This window comes from Giraffa tippelskirchi, chromosome 14 (genome assembly GCF_054371585.1).
Source record: "Giraffa tippelskirchi isolate mGirTip1 chromosome 14, T2T-mGirTip1v1.2.pri, whole genome shotgun sequence".
Taxonomy (NCBI): domain Eukaryota; kingdom Metazoa; phylum Chordata; class Mammalia; order Artiodactyla; family Giraffidae; genus Giraffa; species Giraffa tippelskirchi.
This window is the reverse complement of record NC_137288.1, coordinates 61,930,926-61,950,173: the sequence shown is the minus strand read 5'-3', so window position 1 is coordinate 61,950,173 and position 19,248 is coordinate 61,930,926. Positions and strand designations below refer to the sequence as shown.

The 19,248-nt window shown below is 38.9% G+C and overlaps 3 protein-coding genes across 5 annotated transcripts in view; 1 reads left to right on the top strand and 2 right to left on the bottom strand.

The window, feature by feature from the left end:
• Window positions 1–2,285, bottom strand: part of ELAC1 (elaC ribonuclease Z 1) — a 16,091-nt gene extending 13,806 nt beyond the window's left edge. Inside the window, exons 1-2 of one of the 2 annotated variants that reach the window (XM_081562121.1) lie at window positions 2,233–2,285; window positions 500–771 (exon numbers count right to left, since the gene is read on the bottom strand). The gene's annotated coding sequence lies outside the window, so the exon portion shown is untranslated. The remainder of the gene's footprint in view (window positions 1–499; window positions 772–2,232) is intronic. The other variant, XM_081562120.1, reaches the window with a different exon arrangement.
• Window positions 1,809–19,248, top strand: LOC145534502 (uncharacterized). Its single transcript, XM_081562131.1, has 4 exons — window positions 1,809–2,038; window positions 3,248–3,546; window positions 9,974–10,053; window positions 18,925–19,248. Exons 2-3 carry the CDS (start codon window positions 3,260–3,262, stop codon window positions 10,020–10,022), a joined length of 336 nt encoding a protein of 111 aa, XP_081418257.1. The 5' UTR covers window positions 1,809–2,038; window positions 3,248–3,259; the 3' UTR covers window positions 10,023–10,053; window positions 18,925–19,248.
• The window catches only part of ME2 (malic enzyme 2), a 51,684-nt gene continuing 45,033 nt past the window's right edge, over window positions 12,598–19,248 (bottom strand). For both annotated transcript variants that reach the window (XM_081562119.1, XM_081562118.1), the window contains exons 14-16: window positions 18,288–18,358; window positions 17,712–17,810; window positions 12,598–13,025 (exon numbers count right to left, since the gene is read on the bottom strand). In XM_081562119.1, coding sequence (XP_081418245.1) covers window positions 12,858–13,025; window positions 17,712–17,810; window positions 18,288–18,358 — 338 coding nt within the window. In that variant the 3' untranslated portion in view covers window positions 12,598–12,857. The remainder of the gene's footprint in view (window positions 13,026–17,711; window positions 17,811–18,287; window positions 18,359–19,248) is intronic.

Sequence of the window (19,248 nt, the reverse complement as noted above, 5' to 3'; positions counted from 1 at the left end):
TCTATAGTTTAATTTGCCAAGGTTTTCTGATTGGACTGCAGTTTGCAAGAGCCAGAAGAGTAAAGAGAATACAGAAAGTCAAAAATTTAAGGTAATAAATGCAGAAGGTATAATACAATATAAACACTTTGCATGGGTAACTGATAGTAGATCTAAGCCAGTGGTACAGAATCCTGGAGTACTAATCACCTAGAGATCTTTTAAAACATATCAACCATTGGGCTCCATCCCAGAACTATCAACAGGAAATTCCACAAGAGACATGTGTTTTAGAATTGAAAAAGAAAAATTCTTCCCCTGTGATCCTAACATGCAGTCAGTTTTGAGAATCAGTTAGTGAAAGGCTAGTGGAGAACTATAATGGATGGATCAGGCCAACCTGAACTCACTAGTCAACAAACCAATTAAAAAAAAAAACCACACACACCAAAACTTTTGTTATGAAAAATGTCAAACACACACAAAAGGAGAGAGATTAGTATAATGTACTGTCACATACCTATCACTGAGCTTCAACAATTATCACCTCAAGGTCAATCCTGTTTCCTCTTTATCCCCCATCCATCTTCTAAGAATATGTAACAAGTGGTATGGGGAGGTTCCACCAGGGAGCACACACTGTCTGTCTGTCCCTCTTTTTCTGATGTTAGCAACCATTCATGATCCTTTCCAGGAACCGTTATTTCATTAGGGATTGTCAAAAGGTGATATTCTCTCATTCCTTCTGTAGTTATTAGTATCGTTCTGTAATTCCCTGATCAATCAGTCACCCTGCAATACAATTTGTATGGAAAAGAGCCAGTGATCAATCTTAACAGAGACAAGACCTAATCCAACCCCTGATGTGATGCAATATGAAGCACACAGTAACCAAGGAGGTTTTCTTGCCAAAAAATATAACCTGTATCTGGAAAAGGCTGTCTTCTAAACACCAGTTTATTAGACCACACCACAGGGAAGGAAAAAGCAAAATTCAGTATGTAAAAAACATTACAGGACAAATGACTTGACTTCTTCAACAACCTAAATACTAGGAAAAATAATCAAGAGAGAGGAGACAAAGAGATATGAGCCATCAACCAAATGTAACATGTCTAGCTTGTTTGAATCCTGATTTGGACAACCAGATGATGGGAGGGGAAAAAAAAATGAGAGAACAGGGGAAATGCAAACTTCACCGGATAGATAGTAACAGGAGATTTTTATGAGACTGATAATGGTGTTATGTTCAAGGAGTTACTGTGTTGTATAAACATAAGCCAGTATTTAATGGATGAAATGGTACATTTTGATTTGCTTTAAAATAATCCATTGGGGGTGAGGGTGCCAGATGAAACTAGATCGACTAGCGATTAGTACATGAGTTGGTACATTCTGTACACTATTCTGTTTTTGTATAGATTTGAAAGTTTTCATAATAAAAAGCTTAAAAGCAAGCCAAATAACCAAAACTCTTCCACTAGGTCGGGAAGTAACCAGAAATTTAATCATTGGTGTGTGTTATGCACCACTAGGAAATAAGTGAGCAAATCAGATTTTGGGTCTTGTATTCTTGGACAAAAACAAAACAAAACAAAACCCAGCCGTTTGCTTTCTCATAGTACACATTTCTAGCGAGAACACAACACACGCTCGATCTCAGTAGGGTCACTTGACACTCTGGGCCAGTGGTTCTCAGTCCTGGCTGCAGACTACAATCGCCTGGTGGTTCTGGGGTTCTCAGCACTGGGGAAGCTCCCCGGAAGATTCTAAAGACTGTCGGGCTCGGAAGGAGTTTTCACGCAGAGGCGGTGCCAAGCCTGCAATCCGCCCAAGCGGTGCAGGCAGGGCAGGTCCTGCCATCCTCCATTTCAGAGATGAAAGAGCCGAGGCCCGCTGCACAGAGTGGCCTTTGCGAGGCCAAGGCCTAGCCAGCCGTGACCAGAGGCCGGGTCTCCGACCGCCGGCCGGCCCAGCCGCTCCTCCACGCCTGTCGAGCAAAAGGAGGGTCGGAGGCGGCAGAGGCGTGGGGCAGGGGGTCCTCCGCCCGCAGGTCGGGGTAAGCAGGCGCGGTGAGGGGCGGTGGGTGGACAAGGCGCGTCCTCGCTCCCCGGCTCGGGTCCTCGGCTCCCGGCCCAGCCCGCGGCTCCGCGGGACGCCCCAGCGCTCGACCGGTTTGGCGGGCGCGGGGGAGGCCTCGGCGGCGCAGACCCCGGCCAGCCCCCCATCTCGGGCGCGCCCTGCCCCACTCACCCACTCCCCGAGGCCCGCGGCGAGGCCCGGCCGTCCGCGGGGCGGCGACGCGCGCGGACGGAAGTGCGCCGCCGGCCGAGCCCGCGACCCGCCGCTCTAGGAGGCGCCGGAGGTCCGCGCTCGGTGGTTCTCCGCGGAGCGCGACCCCGGCGTGAGGCTGGGCGGCCGGTCCGGCGGTCCGCTTCGTCCCGCAGCGAGTGGGACGGTCCCTAAGAGGGTTGCGGTATTCCGTGAGGACCAGAGCGCCCGAAGTGAAAAATGTCTGCTGTGTGGGTTGCTTTTTTTTTTTTTTTGGCCACTGCTTGAGGCATGTGGGATCTTAGTTCTGCAACCAGCGATCAGACCCTCGCCCCCTGCCCTTGAAGCCCAAGGTCTTAACCACTCGGACCGCCAGAGAAGTCCCTGCTGTATGGCTTTTTTTTTTTTTTTTTTTGCCTCGTAACGTTGATGCTTTTGAACTGTGGTGTTGGAGAAGACTTTTGAAAGTCCCTTGGACTACAGGGAGATCCAACCAGTCCGTCCTAAAGGAGATCAGTCCTGAGTGCTCATTGGAAGGACTGATGTTGAAGCTGAAACTCCAATACTTTGGTCACCTGATGTGAAGAACTGACTTATTAGAAAAGACCCTGATGCTGGGAAAGATTGAGGGCAGGAGGAGAAGGGGACGACAGAGGATGAGATGGCTGGATGGCATCACCGACTCGATGGACATGAGTTTGAGTAAACTGCGGGAGTTGGTGATGGACAGGGAGTGCTGGCGTGCTGCAGTCCATGGGGTCGCAAAGAGTTGGACATGACTGAGCGACTGAACTGAACTGAACTGAACGTTTTCAAACTAGAGTGTTCTCCCAGATGCTTTGCTCTGGCATATCTATCTGCGTAAAGTCTGTGATTTCATGGGGATGAATCTATCTTAAGCACTAAAAACTGAAGCGTGCAGTGTCTTGGAATCAGAGTTCATAGCAGCCTTTTTCTAGATCCCAAGTCTTCTTTCCATTGCACTTTGCTCTTCCAGGGATACCACGGAATGTCTGCTGAAAAATCCTCAGCTGCGGGTGCTGTGCCCGCAGGAGCGTCGCGAGTGTGTTCACTTGCTGAGCAGAGCACACAGCATCGCCTCCTGGACACGCAGGATGAGGAGCTCGGCCGAAACTGCACGTGGCCCAAGTGGAAAAACTCATTCCGGTCAAACGCCATCTTTCAAAGCTTCACGCTCTTGTGTTGTGTCAGATGCACTGATTTTTGCTCACATGCTCGAGGTGGTCAAAGTATCCAGCAGCTTCATAACAGGATTAGAAGTGCTGTGGATGGAAGGTTTTTAACACTACCTGGAGAATGGGATCATTTATTTGAACCCTCTTCAAAGCTTTTATTTATGCAAGTGTTAATTAAGCTCCGCCTTTGTGGAGAGAGAATCCGACTTTGATAATGAATTTTTAATATATGTCATGGTTCCTGGTTTTAGGAGCATACACCAAGGTTGGAAGAAGTAGCAGAAAGTCACTAACAAAATGAGGGAGCAAAGGAGAAACCATAGGAAGTGACAAAAATAGGGAGATCATTAAATTAAGGAAGGGTTAGGGAATTCCCTGGCAGTCCAGTGATTAAGACTCTGCACTTTCACTGCCAGGGGTGGGTTCAATCCCTGGTCAGGGAACTAAGACCCCACTGCCTTGCAAAAAAAAAAAAAGTGGGGGGTGGTTAGCCTTGAACTGGGTGTTGTGGGAAGGTTGAGACTTGGATTAATCTCCTGGAAATGGAAAAATAAGGAAATAAGGTGGATTTGTTTAAGCGGGGACTAGTTTAGGAAAATTTTAAAAACCGGACCTTGAATGTTATTTATTCTGACACTTGCCTAGCTGAGAAGTGCTCAGGAAGACACATTCTACAGCTAGGTCTTGACCACAACTCAGCTAGGGGTTCCCTGCAGTGATACCCCCAATAGATCTACCCCTTCCAGATGTTCCTGGCTTAAACCTACCATCCCCTATGCCCACCCCAATCAAGACTTCTTACAACCCCTTTTCTCAGAGGTTATTATAGCTTTAGAGAATTCTAGATAGTGCTTTATGTTCATTTTAAAAACTTTATGGGAAATCTTTAACATATGAAAATGTTTAATGAACCTTTATATAAAATCATCATTCATCTTCAATAGTTATTATGTCCAGTTTTTTCACCCAGAACCCTGCCCCCCCAAATGTAACCTAGCCCTTAACTAACCATTTACAGTTATTGTAAAATATTGGCTTTGTTCCTTGTGTTATACAATATATCCTGTAACTTATTCATTTTATACAGTTATCTTAATCTATTAACCCTATCTCACTCCTTCTTCATCCCCTCTCTCTAATGGTAACTATTAGTTTTCTATATATGTGAGTTCTGTTTCTTGTCATATTCACTAGTTTATTTTTTACATTCAACATGTGATATCATACATTACATGTCTTTTCTGATATTTTCACTTACCATGATGACCTCCAAGTCCATCCATGTTGCAAACACAAAATTTCGTCTCTTTTTATGGTTGAGTGGGACTTCCCTGGTAGCTCAGTGGTAAAGAATCTGCTTGCCAATACAGGAGATTCAGGTTCAACTCCGGGGTTGGGAAGATCTCTTGGAGAAGGAAATCACAACCCATTCCAGTATACTTACCTGGGAAATCCTATGGACATAAGAGCCTGCTGGGCTGCAGTCCATGGGATCACAAGAGTCAGACACTAAACAGCAACAAATATTCCATCATATATACCGAATCTTCTCTGTATGTTCATCTGTTGATGGCCATGTAGGTTGCTTACATATCTTGGCAATTGTAAATTGATGCAGCCACCATGGAAAACAATATGGAGATTTCTCAATACTCCCGTGAACACAAGTACATGTGTCTTTTTTTTTAATTTATTTTTTAATTGAAGGCATACATGTATCTTTTTAATTAATATTTTACTTTTCTTTGGATGAAGACCAGGAGTGGAATCGCTGCATCATATGGTAGTTCTTTCTTTAGTTTTTTGAGAAAACTCTGTTTTCTCACAACAGTTCTCAGTGTTTTCCACAGTGGCTGCACTAATTTACATTCCCACCAACAGTATAGGAGGGTTCCTTTTTCTCTACACTGTTGCTAACATTTGTTGTTTGAGATTTTTTGATGATAGCTGTTCTGAAAGGTGAAAAACGGCCGTTGAGAAAGTGTTGGACCATAAAGAAGGCTGAGTGCTGAAGAATTGATGCTTTCTTGTGGGGCTGGTGAAGACTCTTCAGAGTCCCTTGGACTGCAAGGACATCAAACCAGTCCATCCTAAAGGTAATCAACCCTGAATATTCATGGGAGGACCGATACTGAAGCTGAAGCTCCAATACTTCGGCCACCTGATGCCAAGAGCTGACTCATTGGAAAAAACCCTGATGCTGGGAAAGATTGAAGACAAAAGGAGAAGAGGGTGGCAGAGGATGAGATGGTTAGATAGTATCACCAACTCAATGGACTTGAATTTGAGCAAACTCTGGGAGATGGTAGAAGACAGAGGAGCCTGGCATGCTGCAGTCCATGGGGTCACAAAGAGTTGGATATGACTTAATGACTGAACAACAAATTCTAAAAGGTGTTAAGTGATACCTCAATGTGTTTTTTAAAAAATATATATTTATTCTTACTTATTTATTTGGCTGTGCCAGGTCTTAGTTATGGCATGTGGGGTCTAGTTCCCAGACAAGGGCTCAGACCCAGGCCTCCTGAATTGGGAGCTTGAAGTCTTAACCACTGGACCACCAGAGAAGCCCCTGTTTATTAGTTTTTAACAAAAGGATCACTTTGAGTGCAGAGGGAGGTCATTTCTGTGGTTTGGATGATACTCAGGTTTTGCCCGTGTATAGACATGATAGTCTACACGGTGTCAGATTTCATTTTCTTGGGGTACAAAATCAACGCGGATGGTGATTGCAGCCACAAAGTTAAAATATGCTTGCTCCTTGGAAGACAAGCTATGACAAACCTATACAGTGTATTAAAAAGCAGAGACATCATTTTGCCAACAAAGGTCCATATTGTCAAAGCTATGGTTTTCCCAATAGTCATGTATGGATGTGAGAGTTGGACTATAAAGAAAGCTGAGCGCCGAAGAATTGACACTTTTGAACTGTGGTGCTAGAGAACACTCTTGAGAGTCCCTTGGACTGCAAGGAGAGCCAACCAGTCCATCCTAAAAGAAATCAACCCTGAATATTCACTGGAAGGACTGGTGCTGAAGCTGAACCTCCAATACTTCGGCCACCTGATGCAAAGAGCCAACTCATTGTAAAAGACCCTGATGCTGGGAGAGACTGAGGGCAGGAGGAGGGGATGACAGAGGATGAGATGGTTGGATGGCATCACCGACTCAATGGACATGAGGTTTGGTAGACTCTGGGAGTTGGCGATGGACAGGGAGGCCTGGCATGCTACAGTCCATGGGGTCACAAAGAGTCAGACACAACTGAGCGACTAGACTGAACTGAACTGAACATGTATGAGCTCTAATGCCATCTTCTCCCTTAATCACAAAATCAACAGCCTTTCTGCTTTAGTATTTTAACACTAAGGCCTGGGAAGGTGTATGTGGTGGGGGAAGAGGTGAGAAATCATTCTTTTACTCCTCTGATGAAACAAAATAAGGAGAGAAAGAGGGTAAGGAAACAAACAGAAGGAAATGAGAAGATGAGGAGACTCACTAGGTCTACAGTGAACTTCAGTCTAATAGCATATTCCCAGGGGATCAAGTATTTTGGAGTGCGTTTAAGGTTTAATACCAAGTATGTGTGTTTTAAGGTTTAAGATAATACCAAGATAATACCTTATAGCTGCCTTTAAAAACAAGATCATAACACATTTTTGATACATAGCAAAATTTTATTAAGAAAATACACACATCTCAGAGTTTTAGGTTAACATATACACACTACTATATGTAAAATAGATAACCAATAAGGACCTACTGTATAGCACAGGGAACTATATTCAATATCTTGTCATAACCTCTAAGGGAAAAGAATCTGAAAAAGAATATATATATATATATATAAGAATATATATATATATGTAACTGAATCATTGTGCTGTATACCTGAAACTAACACATTTTAATGAACTATACTTCAATTTAAAAAAGAAAATACACACATCTCAGTAGAACTTATATATCACAAATGAGAAAAAAAAGTTCATACCATTAGGAAGTTTTTAGACTGACTCTTGGAAGCATCTGGAATATGTCAATCTGGTATAATACACTCTACACAGGCTTTCTCCTTAAACTGGTATTTCCATAGGCTATTACCACAACACTGCTTATTCCAAATACAAAGGTGAGAAAGGGTAAGCAATGACTTTTGCTACGTGCAGCTCTCTTCAAATCAATAATGAATGCTTCACATGTTACCAAAGGAAATATAATATCAGTGCAAAAACAGTTTTAATTTCAGTTAATTTTAAAGGTGATTAGGCAAAGTTTAATAAAACATTAGGCAGAAATGTTAGTGTCAAATATTTAACTAAAATAGGCTTCAGAAATTCCTAAAGTCCTTATTCCGCATACATTTGATGCTACTATCAATATTTTCCATTATGACATTTTAATGGAAGAAGTTATAGACATGCATATAATAGATATCATTAAAAATACATCTTACAATTCCCAATTCATGTTGACATTGGCAGATGTCGATACAAAGTGTAGTACAGCAGAAACCAACACAGCATTGTTAAGCAACTATACTTCAATTTAAAAAAGAAAGTTAAAACAAGATAGAGTGTTTAAGTGCTACTGAAACAGTGATAGCAGTTGGTAGTTTTTTGAAGATTGGCAGCTGAAATTGTGAATGAAAGTGAGTCACTCAGTCGTGTCTGACTCTTTGCAACCCCATGAGCTATACAGTCCATGGAATTCTCCAGGCCAGAATACTGGAGTGGGTAGCCATTCCCTTCTCCAGGGGATCTTCCCAACCCAGGGATCAAACCCAGGTCTCCCACATTGCGGGCAGATTCTTTACCAGCTGAGCCACAAGGGAAGCCCTTATGGAAGATTACCAAATCAAAAGATGTTAGTGAGCTGGAAGTTTTGGTATAATTTATCAAATTCAAAACCAGATCTTTTGTTTACATTCAGTACTTAAAATGCTTAAGACTAATGGATTAAATAGGTTTATACTGTATTTGAATTATAAATGGGAACAAAGTTTAAAAAAATCACATGAACCAGTAAAACACATTAAAAAGGACCTAAGACTAATCTTACGAGAATAGGTGAAAATTTTTCACTTGAAATAACAATTCTTAAAGGTAAAGTATTTAAGATCCAGATAAAATCGCCTGTCACAGAGGCCCCTCTTCCCCACAAAGGGCTGAAGTGAAGCATAGCTCTGCCTCTTACCAGCAGAGAACTTGGGCAAATCTTTTAATCTCTCTGTGCATCTGTGTCCTCTGAGAAAGAGGCTAGTGACAGAAGGTGGTCATGAGGATTAAGTATGCTGCCTCATGTAAGACGCTTAGAACAATGCCCAGCAGACTAGGTGCTATCCATAAAATTTAGTTTATCATCATTTGCTAACTGAACATATCTGATGTGTTGGTGATAATTCAGTGACTATGTAGGAATCAACGATTTGCTAGAATGACACTTAAAATTAGGAAAGTCAAGGAGAACGGTTTTCCCAGAACATAAAAGGACATACTGAAAACTGGGGAATAAATACCCATTAATTTCCCCTTCGTCTTAAAAGTGTGCTGAATGTAGGGGTAATTTCCCATAAAGCAAAGTAGCAAATACATCTTTATTTGGGAAAAACAGGGTTGATTAAATAGCCACATCAAAGAGTCAGTTTACTGGCAAAAAGCTGTTACAGAAAGATGCAAAGCATCCAAGTCACGTGACTTAAATTTGTGTATTTTCTATCACTGAACTACGCACACATTTCCAGACCTTTTTCTCCTTGAGAGGCACTGTCTTCTGTATCCATGTAAGGAAAATAATTATTGTTTTAAAATCTAATCATTGGTTTATCTGAGTAACTCCTGGCAAGGATTAGGGAATTATGCAATAAGAATCGTGTCCTAATTAGGCCCAGTTGAATTTGTAAAATTTGGAACAAAGCACTGAGCTTCTTCTCCACTTCTATTAAAACATCTTAATTTCAGATGAGGGGTAAGGTTTCTGTAGTAAAACTGTCGTGACCATTTTAAATATTATGTATGTTACTTTATTTAGCTTGTCTGTGGAGGACTGATCTCTTTTTAACATCTGGATGAACATCGAAATGCCAGTCATAAATCGGTTGAGAGCCGAAGTAGACAAGGAGTTATCTCTGCCGTTTTCTATAAAGTCAGCAATATGCGTGTACCTATCTTGGCTGGAAATATGATATTGGTGCTACTTCATTAGGACGGTCCCTTTAAGTGGAATCCCAGTAGAGAGCTTTGAGCTTTATATTAATGTTCTCCAGTATTCTGTATGCTCAGCAGAGCTGATTCTGATTCGGTGAATTTAACAGAACCCTGGAGCTGTTCCGGGCTTGAAGAGGTTATTTTTGAGGGATACTGAATGGGCTTGGGGAAAGCAAGAGCAGCATCTAGATGAAGTGTTTCTCCTAAGGCAAGAGTCTTCCCACTACCCTGCCATCCGCCCCCAGGCTTTCTCAGTAACATGAGAGTAAATGATGCTCCATGCCCCTCAATAACGATTATGCTTTGGTCTTAATTCATTAGCAACTCCTTTGCAAAGGAAAATGTGGAATCTTATTTCTCCAGAGGCTGATAATTTAGAGAAAAAAAAGACGAAAGATAGGGTAAGTTATATAAGACAAAAAATAATGAGAACAAATATCTACTTGATAATCTTTTATAAATGAAAACTAGTTGCTAGGTTTTACTTAACAAAGTATATTAATCTAATTAAGAACTGAACAGTGTTCTAGTTACGTATTTTCAGAAGAAGTTTTGTATTTTTGTTCTTATGAGCATCCTATATAGGTTATACGTAACAAAAACAGATGAAACAAATTTGGTGTAAGAACAGAATTTCAGTTTTCTTTTCCACAGAGAGCACATACCATCTGAGCACTTAAACACACACCACACTCAGGACTCCGGAGTAGTGTCACACATGTGTGTCCTCTGTACAGCAGCATGGGCACACCTGGGAGATTATCAGACGTGCAGAATCTCAGGCCCGCTGCAACAGCAGGAGGGTCGGTTAGCTCCCCACGACAACCCAGCTCCTGGTGGTGGTGGTGGTGTAGGGCCCTTAGAGGAGGGGCCAGAGGCATCTGCATTTTAAAACTTCACAGTAATTTAGTGGCCACTCCTGGTTAAGAATCCATCCCTTAAAATTTTTTTTAACTAAAATCTTTGACACTTTTCCCATTATAGTCAATAAACTGTTACCCTCACTTGCTATCCAATTTGTTTCACAGTACAGGTGGTAGGTAGTTCCAGATTAGAAAAACACATATTCTCAAGTTTTCCCTACTAAATAATTTGACAGCTTGATCTACAGAATTTCTTCTCTCTTCAAAAGAACAAAATTAACTGTCCATTGCTATTAGGATCAAATGTTGTTTCTTTTCCAATTTGCTGCCATGATGCCACCCCTCCCCCTACCACCATGATGATAGTTCCTGCCTGTATTCTTAGCTTAAATAATAAAACATTTTAATTTACAGCCAAAAATTGCTACATGTTGAAATTCTGGTTGGTAAATAACACATAATGAGAGTAGACAGCTTTTATTCTGTCTTATTTAAATAAGCAGGCTATATGCCATTTAGCCTTGTTTTTTCCTTAAAATATTTCCATGTATACTGTATTAGACACATTTGAATAAGCAAACATCTGAGTAAAATTAATTTTGCATTTTCCTGTCTTCAAGAAGAATTGAGTGAAAAAACAGGTTTGTAATTATTTGACTTGTAATGTTAAACTAAAATCAAGATTTCACACAGAGTATTTTTGTGGATGATTTTGACAAAGGTAACATGAAAACCGTAAGCCTTTCATCTTTAATTGAGGAAAATAAACAGTGATCTGATTGTTTATTTTACCAAACAGATAAAACATACCTCTGATTTTACTCATCTGTTAAGTATATTTAACCAACTGCATTTTTCCATACTCCAAATGGCAATGCCATTTTGAGCATTCTTAAAACATTGAATTATATTCAAAATCACTATGAATCAATCAATCTCTACCTATTAGGTAACAGGAAACAGGAACACAAAAATGAAGCCCTTTTATCACCCTCCAGAATATCATCTCACGTATCAAGGACTGTGGAGGGAAACATCAAATAATGTGCACATTGATAGGCGGCTATGAATAATTTTTTATAGTTCATCTTGTAGAATGGGCATTTTAAAGTTTTGTTTGTTGCCCCAAAGCAACTATGCTAGGGTTATATATAGCAAGACTACTTCTCAAAATGTTTGGTATTTTCCTTTACAATTCTCCAGTGTGTAAGCCACATAAGAAAATTGATTTCACTAGCTAGTTATTACCCATGTTACTAGGACTAAAAATGACATTTACTGGTCTGAACACCTATTCATTCCCACTTAGCTCTAAATTAATTTTGGTGATTTCAAAAAATTAAATCCATCTTCAATGAAGAAGGAGTTAGTTATTACTACTAACGATATTTAAAGGAATGTATCATAGGAACATTCCAAAATTATCTCAATAAAGACCATCACTACTGGAATAAGGGTATAGATTCATGTAGATGAGTCTAAATGTGACTCATTTAGATGGGAAATATATGGTCAATTTGTTAAAAATCTGTCAAAAATCATAACTTATGAGGTCTACCTATACCCCGTTCTTTAGAATCATCCAGGAGAAAATGAAAATGTGTTTTTCATAATAAGCAAACCTAAATTTCTAGTTATGCAATAAAAATAGCATAATTAAAGCAATTAAATTTAAGATATTACCTTTATTTTACAAAATTACACTGTGATTTTCACACACTGTTGAAAACAATGACTATTTAATTTGTCTAAAGGCACCAATAGTTCCTGTTTCACTTTACAATTAAGCTTCAGTTTAGTCCCAGAAAATAAGTAATAGGGTAGATTTTTCTGTGTCTGTCTACTGGAAAGGCATTTCAGAGGATGAAGGTCAAATAAAGCAGATATAAAAGGATATTTTTAGATATTGACAACTTGTCCTTAGAATTTGGTTAAATTTGGCTTCTTCTCAAAATTCTGTACTCACATCCACAGAAGTAAATTTCTATTTTAGTAGCCTTAGAACTGGACGAGAGATTTTTAGCTGTAGTAGTATAGTAACTAGCAAATATTTTGCCAAGAGTGAACAAGAGCACAAGTGAAGACATTCACAAGAACATTTTTAATATCTCTGATGTGACATGAGCTACAAATGAGAATGAAAGCATTATGGTCATTTGACTGTAGGGTGCAGGTGGGCATTAACAGAGTCAACTGATCCACCTCCGTACAGAAGTGTAGGTTCATGGGCAAAAATAAAGTGGAGGGGGGGTTAAACACAGAAAAAAACATGAATCTGAGAACATTATCTCTGTCTGAAAAAAGGAGCTCCCTGATGCATGGGAAGTATCAGTGGTGCGCTTCTACTCTGGTATCGGGGGAGGGCGCGCGGCAGCCTCTGGCCACTCATACACATCCGGCAGCATGGAATCATACTCGCTTCGCCATATTCTTTCTCTAATGTATTTGGCCTTGTCCTCAGGTTCTGGGTATCGAAAAGCCATTTTATTAGCATACAGGTATTCTGTAACCTGAAAAATAGTAAGATTACTGTATGGCTCTGAATATTTACCTATTTAAGAGAAAAGGTATTATTAAAACACAAAGTAATGACTTTGGAAGGATGGTGTCTTTTTCCCAAAATAAATTTGACTCACTTCAAAACATTCAGCTACTATTAAAAGTATCTGCACTCTCACCATAAGTTTGATGTTTTAAAGTGACTGTAAAGTCCCCTTCACCCTGAAATACCAACATTTCCTTGACACTGCACTAACTTTCCGCTTTACTGTGTACGGGTCCAGCAGACCTGCTTGGGTGGCCTGCCCTGCCTGTGTCCTTCCCCACAGCCCTGCTGAGACGTGTGCTGGAGACTCAACTTCCTGGTCACAGCTGACGGGGCTAGGGTGAAAATCTAACCCAAGTGAGCCAGGTGTTTTTGCTCTACAATTTCGACGAAAGGACACAGAAATTATTACAGATCAGGTGTTGGACACCAAAACTATAAGGTCAAGTAAAGTAAGGGCTGGAGCCTGTACATGGTAATAACTCAGCACCACCATCAGAGTGTCAGGCATGTTTTTATGTGCTTTACATGGGTATCTCATTTAATCCTCCCAAGAAACCTATGAGTAAGTACTATTATTATTATTCTCATTTTATACATGATAACAACAAAGTCTGAGGAGTTTAAGTAACTTGCCCAAGGTATTTAAAGTGAGAAATATGTTTCAAACCCAAAGCATTCTGAGACTAGACTGCAGACCACCCTAAAAAGTTAAGTTAGGTATTTCCCACTTAAACTGGCTTGAATGAATTTCTGATCTTTGTAGCAAGCCACAAACCATGACTGGTGGTGAAGATAAACCCTCTGAGTCTTGGTTATGTTGTAAAATGAGGCAGAATTAAAAAGCTTCCTCACAGGGTAGCATAGTGTCTGTCATATAGTTAAGTTCTCAAGTTATGGTCTAACTTTAAAAAGAACATAGTGATACATGGTAGAAAAAAAATTTTTTTTTCAAACAATTATGTCACCTCTTCTAAATGATGATTACTATTAGTTCTTTCAGTTTTCTAAAAGAAATATTTAAGGAATTATCGGGGAATGTTTAACAGGAGGATTCCTACATGCTGTTTCTCGTAAATCCTCTGTTCCTTATCAGTGGAACTGCATGCTGCTCCCAGGAGTGAGGTCATAGGATGAGACAGGCTTGAATCTCCTTCAGTAAACATTCTCCTTAAGACAAAACTGCTTAGTCTCGATCCTCTTTCTTGAGATATGGATTGTCTCCTGACCTTGTGACCATTATTAATCCCTTGTTCCCTTGTTAACGGTTGCTGTACATTTGGTTTTCTGATCTTTATCATTGTCGAAAGAAATTTCTTGTACAATAGCATATATATACTCACAGAGAGATCATTAAAGCACCCTTCCTCCACCAGAGGCTTGGGTCCCTGTGTCTTTCTCTCTCTCTCTCTCCCTCAGGCTAATTCTCTGGAGTGTAGAAATCCACTGAGCTCACTTTCTTGCCCGGGCTTTCAAGACCTCCTCGAGAGGGCGCCCTGTGCCTTCGTGAGCAGTGCAAACCCTGTGTCTAGGGTTTTATTGATTCTCTGCGTAAACCAGGGAATATCAGTCTTTCTCTCTTTCACTTTCTTATCTTCGACTCCGGACCACCAGGTTCTGGTCCATTAAAGGACCACAACAAGGAAAAATGATGGTTATTAAAGGTAATCCTTGGTCTTAGGAGCTCTCTCATGATATTTTGTGATGGAAAATGTGTCCAACTCAGCTGACCCTCAAACAACAAGGGTTTGAACTGCACAGGTCTACTTATATGTGAATTTCTTTTACTAAATATATACCATGTGATCCCCAGTTGGTTGAATTTGTGGATGAATAACCTCAGACACTGAGGGCCAACAGTAAGGTAATATGTAGATTTTCAACTGTGCAGAGTCAGCAGCTAACTTTTGCATTGTTCAAGGGTCACCTGTATTGTCTAGTCTATGGTAGGAAACACGTCTGTATCCACTGGAAAGACTGGGGGCAGGGCCTGAGATCAAGTCCTCCTTGGGTGCACAGATATCCAGCAGGTGACCAGCAGCTGTGTGAAGCTGCCCAGTGGCTGTGGGTAGTGTTGCGGGACAGACACAAAGCACTGTCTACTCTCCTGATCCCTTGGCTCCTAAAAAGAAAAACCTTAGGGCACAGAAGGAGGAGGAGGGGGAAGAGACACAATCCTGGGGTCTCTGCTCCCATACCACCCCCAAGCACAGATCTTCTTTTCCCTCACATACTACCTTTCATGTGGACATACTAGTAATCTAATTGACTGCTATCTTCCAAAATCTGTCCCACCTGTAACATTCTAAAGTTGAACTCTATTCATCCAAATGCTGGGCTCTAAGTTCTTCAGCTGTTTTACAATAGTAAGGTATTCAGATTCCTAAGTCTGGCATTTGTGTATCTGTACAGCCTGTCTTAACTTCAAATCTTACCTAATGCCTTTTTCCTATGTATACTCCAGCCTCCAGGTCAACTGAATTATTTCCTAGGCATATCATTCTTTATCTATTCCCAATCTTTGCTTATTTTATGAGTATTAATATAAGGCAACAATAACATTAATAGTCAAAGGGGTAAAATCTTATGATCATCAGTATTTAAGTTGAAAGTGCAGTTAATAAATTCTACATCTAATCCTGATATTTACAAAAATCTTGGGAGCTTCCCGGTGGCCTAGTGGAACTGAGGCCCAGGTTCACTCCCTGGTTGGGGTACTGAGATCCCGCAAGCCATGCAGAGCAGCCAAAAATAAAAAAGAAAATCTTAGTAAATAGTAAGAACAGAAGCCTACCTCTTCAAAAAGATTTTAAAAGTAGTTATTTCAATCCTTATTAAAATACAAGGATGTGTGCCCTTATCAACTCAATTGTTTAAAACTGCTCTTACATAGCTAGTAATTTAGTAAAATAGGGAAAAAGTGAGTTATATATATTAAAAAAAAGTCATTTTCAGATATTCACAACTCAACAATTCCAAAAGAGTTAACTTTGTTCAACAAAGAACCCTATTATCAAATAAATTTATCAAAATACCTTCCCTATATATTAGAAATGACCAGTGAAGAAATATATATGGAAAGGGAAAATGTTATTTTAAAGGATAATGAAAATTTTGAATATCTATGAAAATAAGTAATAGGAGACATGCCACATTTCGATGAAGAAAACAAAATTATATTGAAAAACTTAGAGAAAAACCTTAGTAAATGGAGAGAGAGATACCAAATAGGGAAAAGTCAATACAGAAAGACTCAATTTCACCAATTTATAAATATGACATAGTCTCACAGTTTGCAGGGTTTTGAATTTAAAAAACTGACTCAAAAATTCATCCAAAAGAATAAAAAGGTCAGAATAGAAAGAAAATCCTGAAAAAACCATAATGATGGTTTCGTATGTATAATGTGTAGTATCAAATAGCATACATTATTAAATTAAAACAGTGCCTAATAATAGGCAAATATGGTCAGGAACAGACTCCTAGTAAAGGAATCAATGTTTTTATGTTAACAAGAGTAGCATTCCCAATAAGCTGGCGCTGAGACAACTGGTTAACTATTCAGGAAAGAATGTTTCTCTGTCTCATATCATACACTAAAATCTCAGAGGGATTAAAAAGTTTTATGTTATTAGAAAATGCAGGTAGATGTTTATGACTCTGGAGAGGGAGAAGGCATTAACATCCACAGGAGCTAAGAAAACAATCCATTAAATAAACAGATCATTCCATTAAAAAAGTGTGAAAAATGGCACTAAGTTAAAATAAATGACAAAGGGGAAAATACCTATACCACAGAAAACAGAAGGATCATTACCCTTAATGTTTAAAAGAGCCTACTGTTAGAAAGTAGAAGACAAATACAGAAGGAATACTACTGTTCAATAAAAACAAAAATATTCAATTTAATAAAGTAAATGCTTTAAATGAAAATAACATGTGCAATTAAAAAAATAATTCTAAGTATTGGCAGAATACATTCCTATCTAATAGGGCAGTATAAATCAATACTTTTTTCTGAAAAATCATTTGACAATGTTTATCAGAAGCCTTAACGTGTCAATCCTTTTGTTCTTATGATGAGAAATTTACCTTAAGAAAAAATGATCACAAATGCATATAAAGACTTATTTGAGGATGTTCACTGTAATATTATCTAAGGATGTTCACTATAATATTATCTGAGGATGTTCACTGTAATATTATCTGAGGATGTTCACTATAATATTATCTAAGGATGTTCACTATATTATTTCTAATGAAACAGAAGATGCTTAAATGTCCCCCAAAACAGAGAAATGGTTAAACAAATTATGATCTAACAAAAAAGAGAATTCCACAAATATTAATGCTCATAAGAATTATTATTGATTTACATACTACACTTACAATATATTAAGTGGAAAAAATGCAGTGAGAAACCAGTTTTAAAAATAGGCACAGGTGACTGCACATGTGTGCATTTTATATGTGTGTGGGAAGAAAGAAAAGACTAGAAGGCATCAGAGGGTTACATTCGGGTAGTAAGAATATGAGCAACCTATAATTTCTTGTTTGCACTCTCTAAACGTTCCCAATTTTTCTCAAACCTGTATTAGTTGTGTAAAAACACCATTAAAATTTCTGTGAAGAGGTATAAATTATTACTTACTTTAATAGCAATGTTGATAGAAACTTCCTGAATATTAGCAAGTGGCGGGTAAAGTCTCCCCTGAGCCAGCTCTTTATCTGTCAACTGACTTGTCAGAGCCTGAAGAGAGAAAAAAGAATTTCATTTTGTTTGCTTAAATAACAGAGTAATAAGGACTAATGAAATGGGAAAAGGGTTGGGGAAACAGAGAATAATTCAGGTAACGTAGTTCTCATTTCTAGCAGGAATACATTTAATCCACTGCAGAAATTAAAACTGCTTTCCACTAAACAGTAAATAAATAATCAGATTTATTTAAAGACTTTTTATCAGATTTAAAGACATTTTATCTGTGCTGTCACAATTATGTAACCTTTAGATATGTATAATACAGGCAAAGTATATATGAAACGATTCACACTGGAAAAATCATGGTAAATTAATTTAATGTAAAAGGAGAAGGTAAAGAAAAAAAAATGGATGAGTCATTTCCTTTCCATTCATAAGGCAGATTTAACTCATTCTCTGTTTTTAAGATCCATTCATTTTTATAATTCATCCTTTATAACATAACCAAACAATATTTAAAACACTTACCTTTGCAGCTTCTAGGAACACATGGTCACTAATATGCCGGGTGTTACAAAGAATAACAGCTAAAGCCACACCTGAAATACATTTAAAATAGTTTTTTTAGGAAGGTCACTTCAAATTATGAAAGGAGTGAAGTAAATTCCTAGATTTAAAGCAAATTAATGGTAAGCCATCCCTCCCCCCAAAAGCCTCTCTGAAAAAACAAAAGCAGCCAAGAGAAAACAGAAATATGAGCACTAAAATCAAATGATCTTTAACTATTACAATTCTCATTTACTAGAAGAAATAATTTTAGAAATATCAAATGGCTTTTTGCAATTTAGTTTTCACATTTATCAAATTTACAAATGCATATAATTCATCAACAGTTGTTACAAAAACATTAATTCCCCGTCCATCTTTAATCCTCTATTTCTTGCTCTACAGAGGTGACTATTTTTAATTCTCTTAGCTGATTATTAGTTTGGTGCAAAAGTAACTGCAGTTTTGCATTGTTGAATTTTGCTGTTTGATACTGGAATACATTCTTAAATAAATGTGGTCATGTTATACATCGTTTTAATGTACATTTTTTGCTTTATGTTTTTTTTGCTAATGACTTATTACTTGCTGTTTATTTTATATTTATTTCAAACTACAGAAATGATGTTATACAAAAAGCAAATCCAAGTGATTTTTTTATTCGAGTTCAAAATGGGTCGTAAAGCAGTGGAAACAACAACATCAACAACACATTTGGCCCAGGAACTGCTAATGAACGTACAGTGCAGTGCTAGTTCAAGAAGTTTTGCAAAGGAGACAAGAGTCTTGAAGATGAGAAGCACAGTGGCCAGCCACCAGAAGTGGACAACGACCAACAAAGAGCAATCATCGAAGGTGATCCTCTCACAGCTACACAAGAAGCTGCTGAAGAACTCAATGTCGACCATTCTATGGTCATTTAGCATTTGAAGCAAATCGGAAA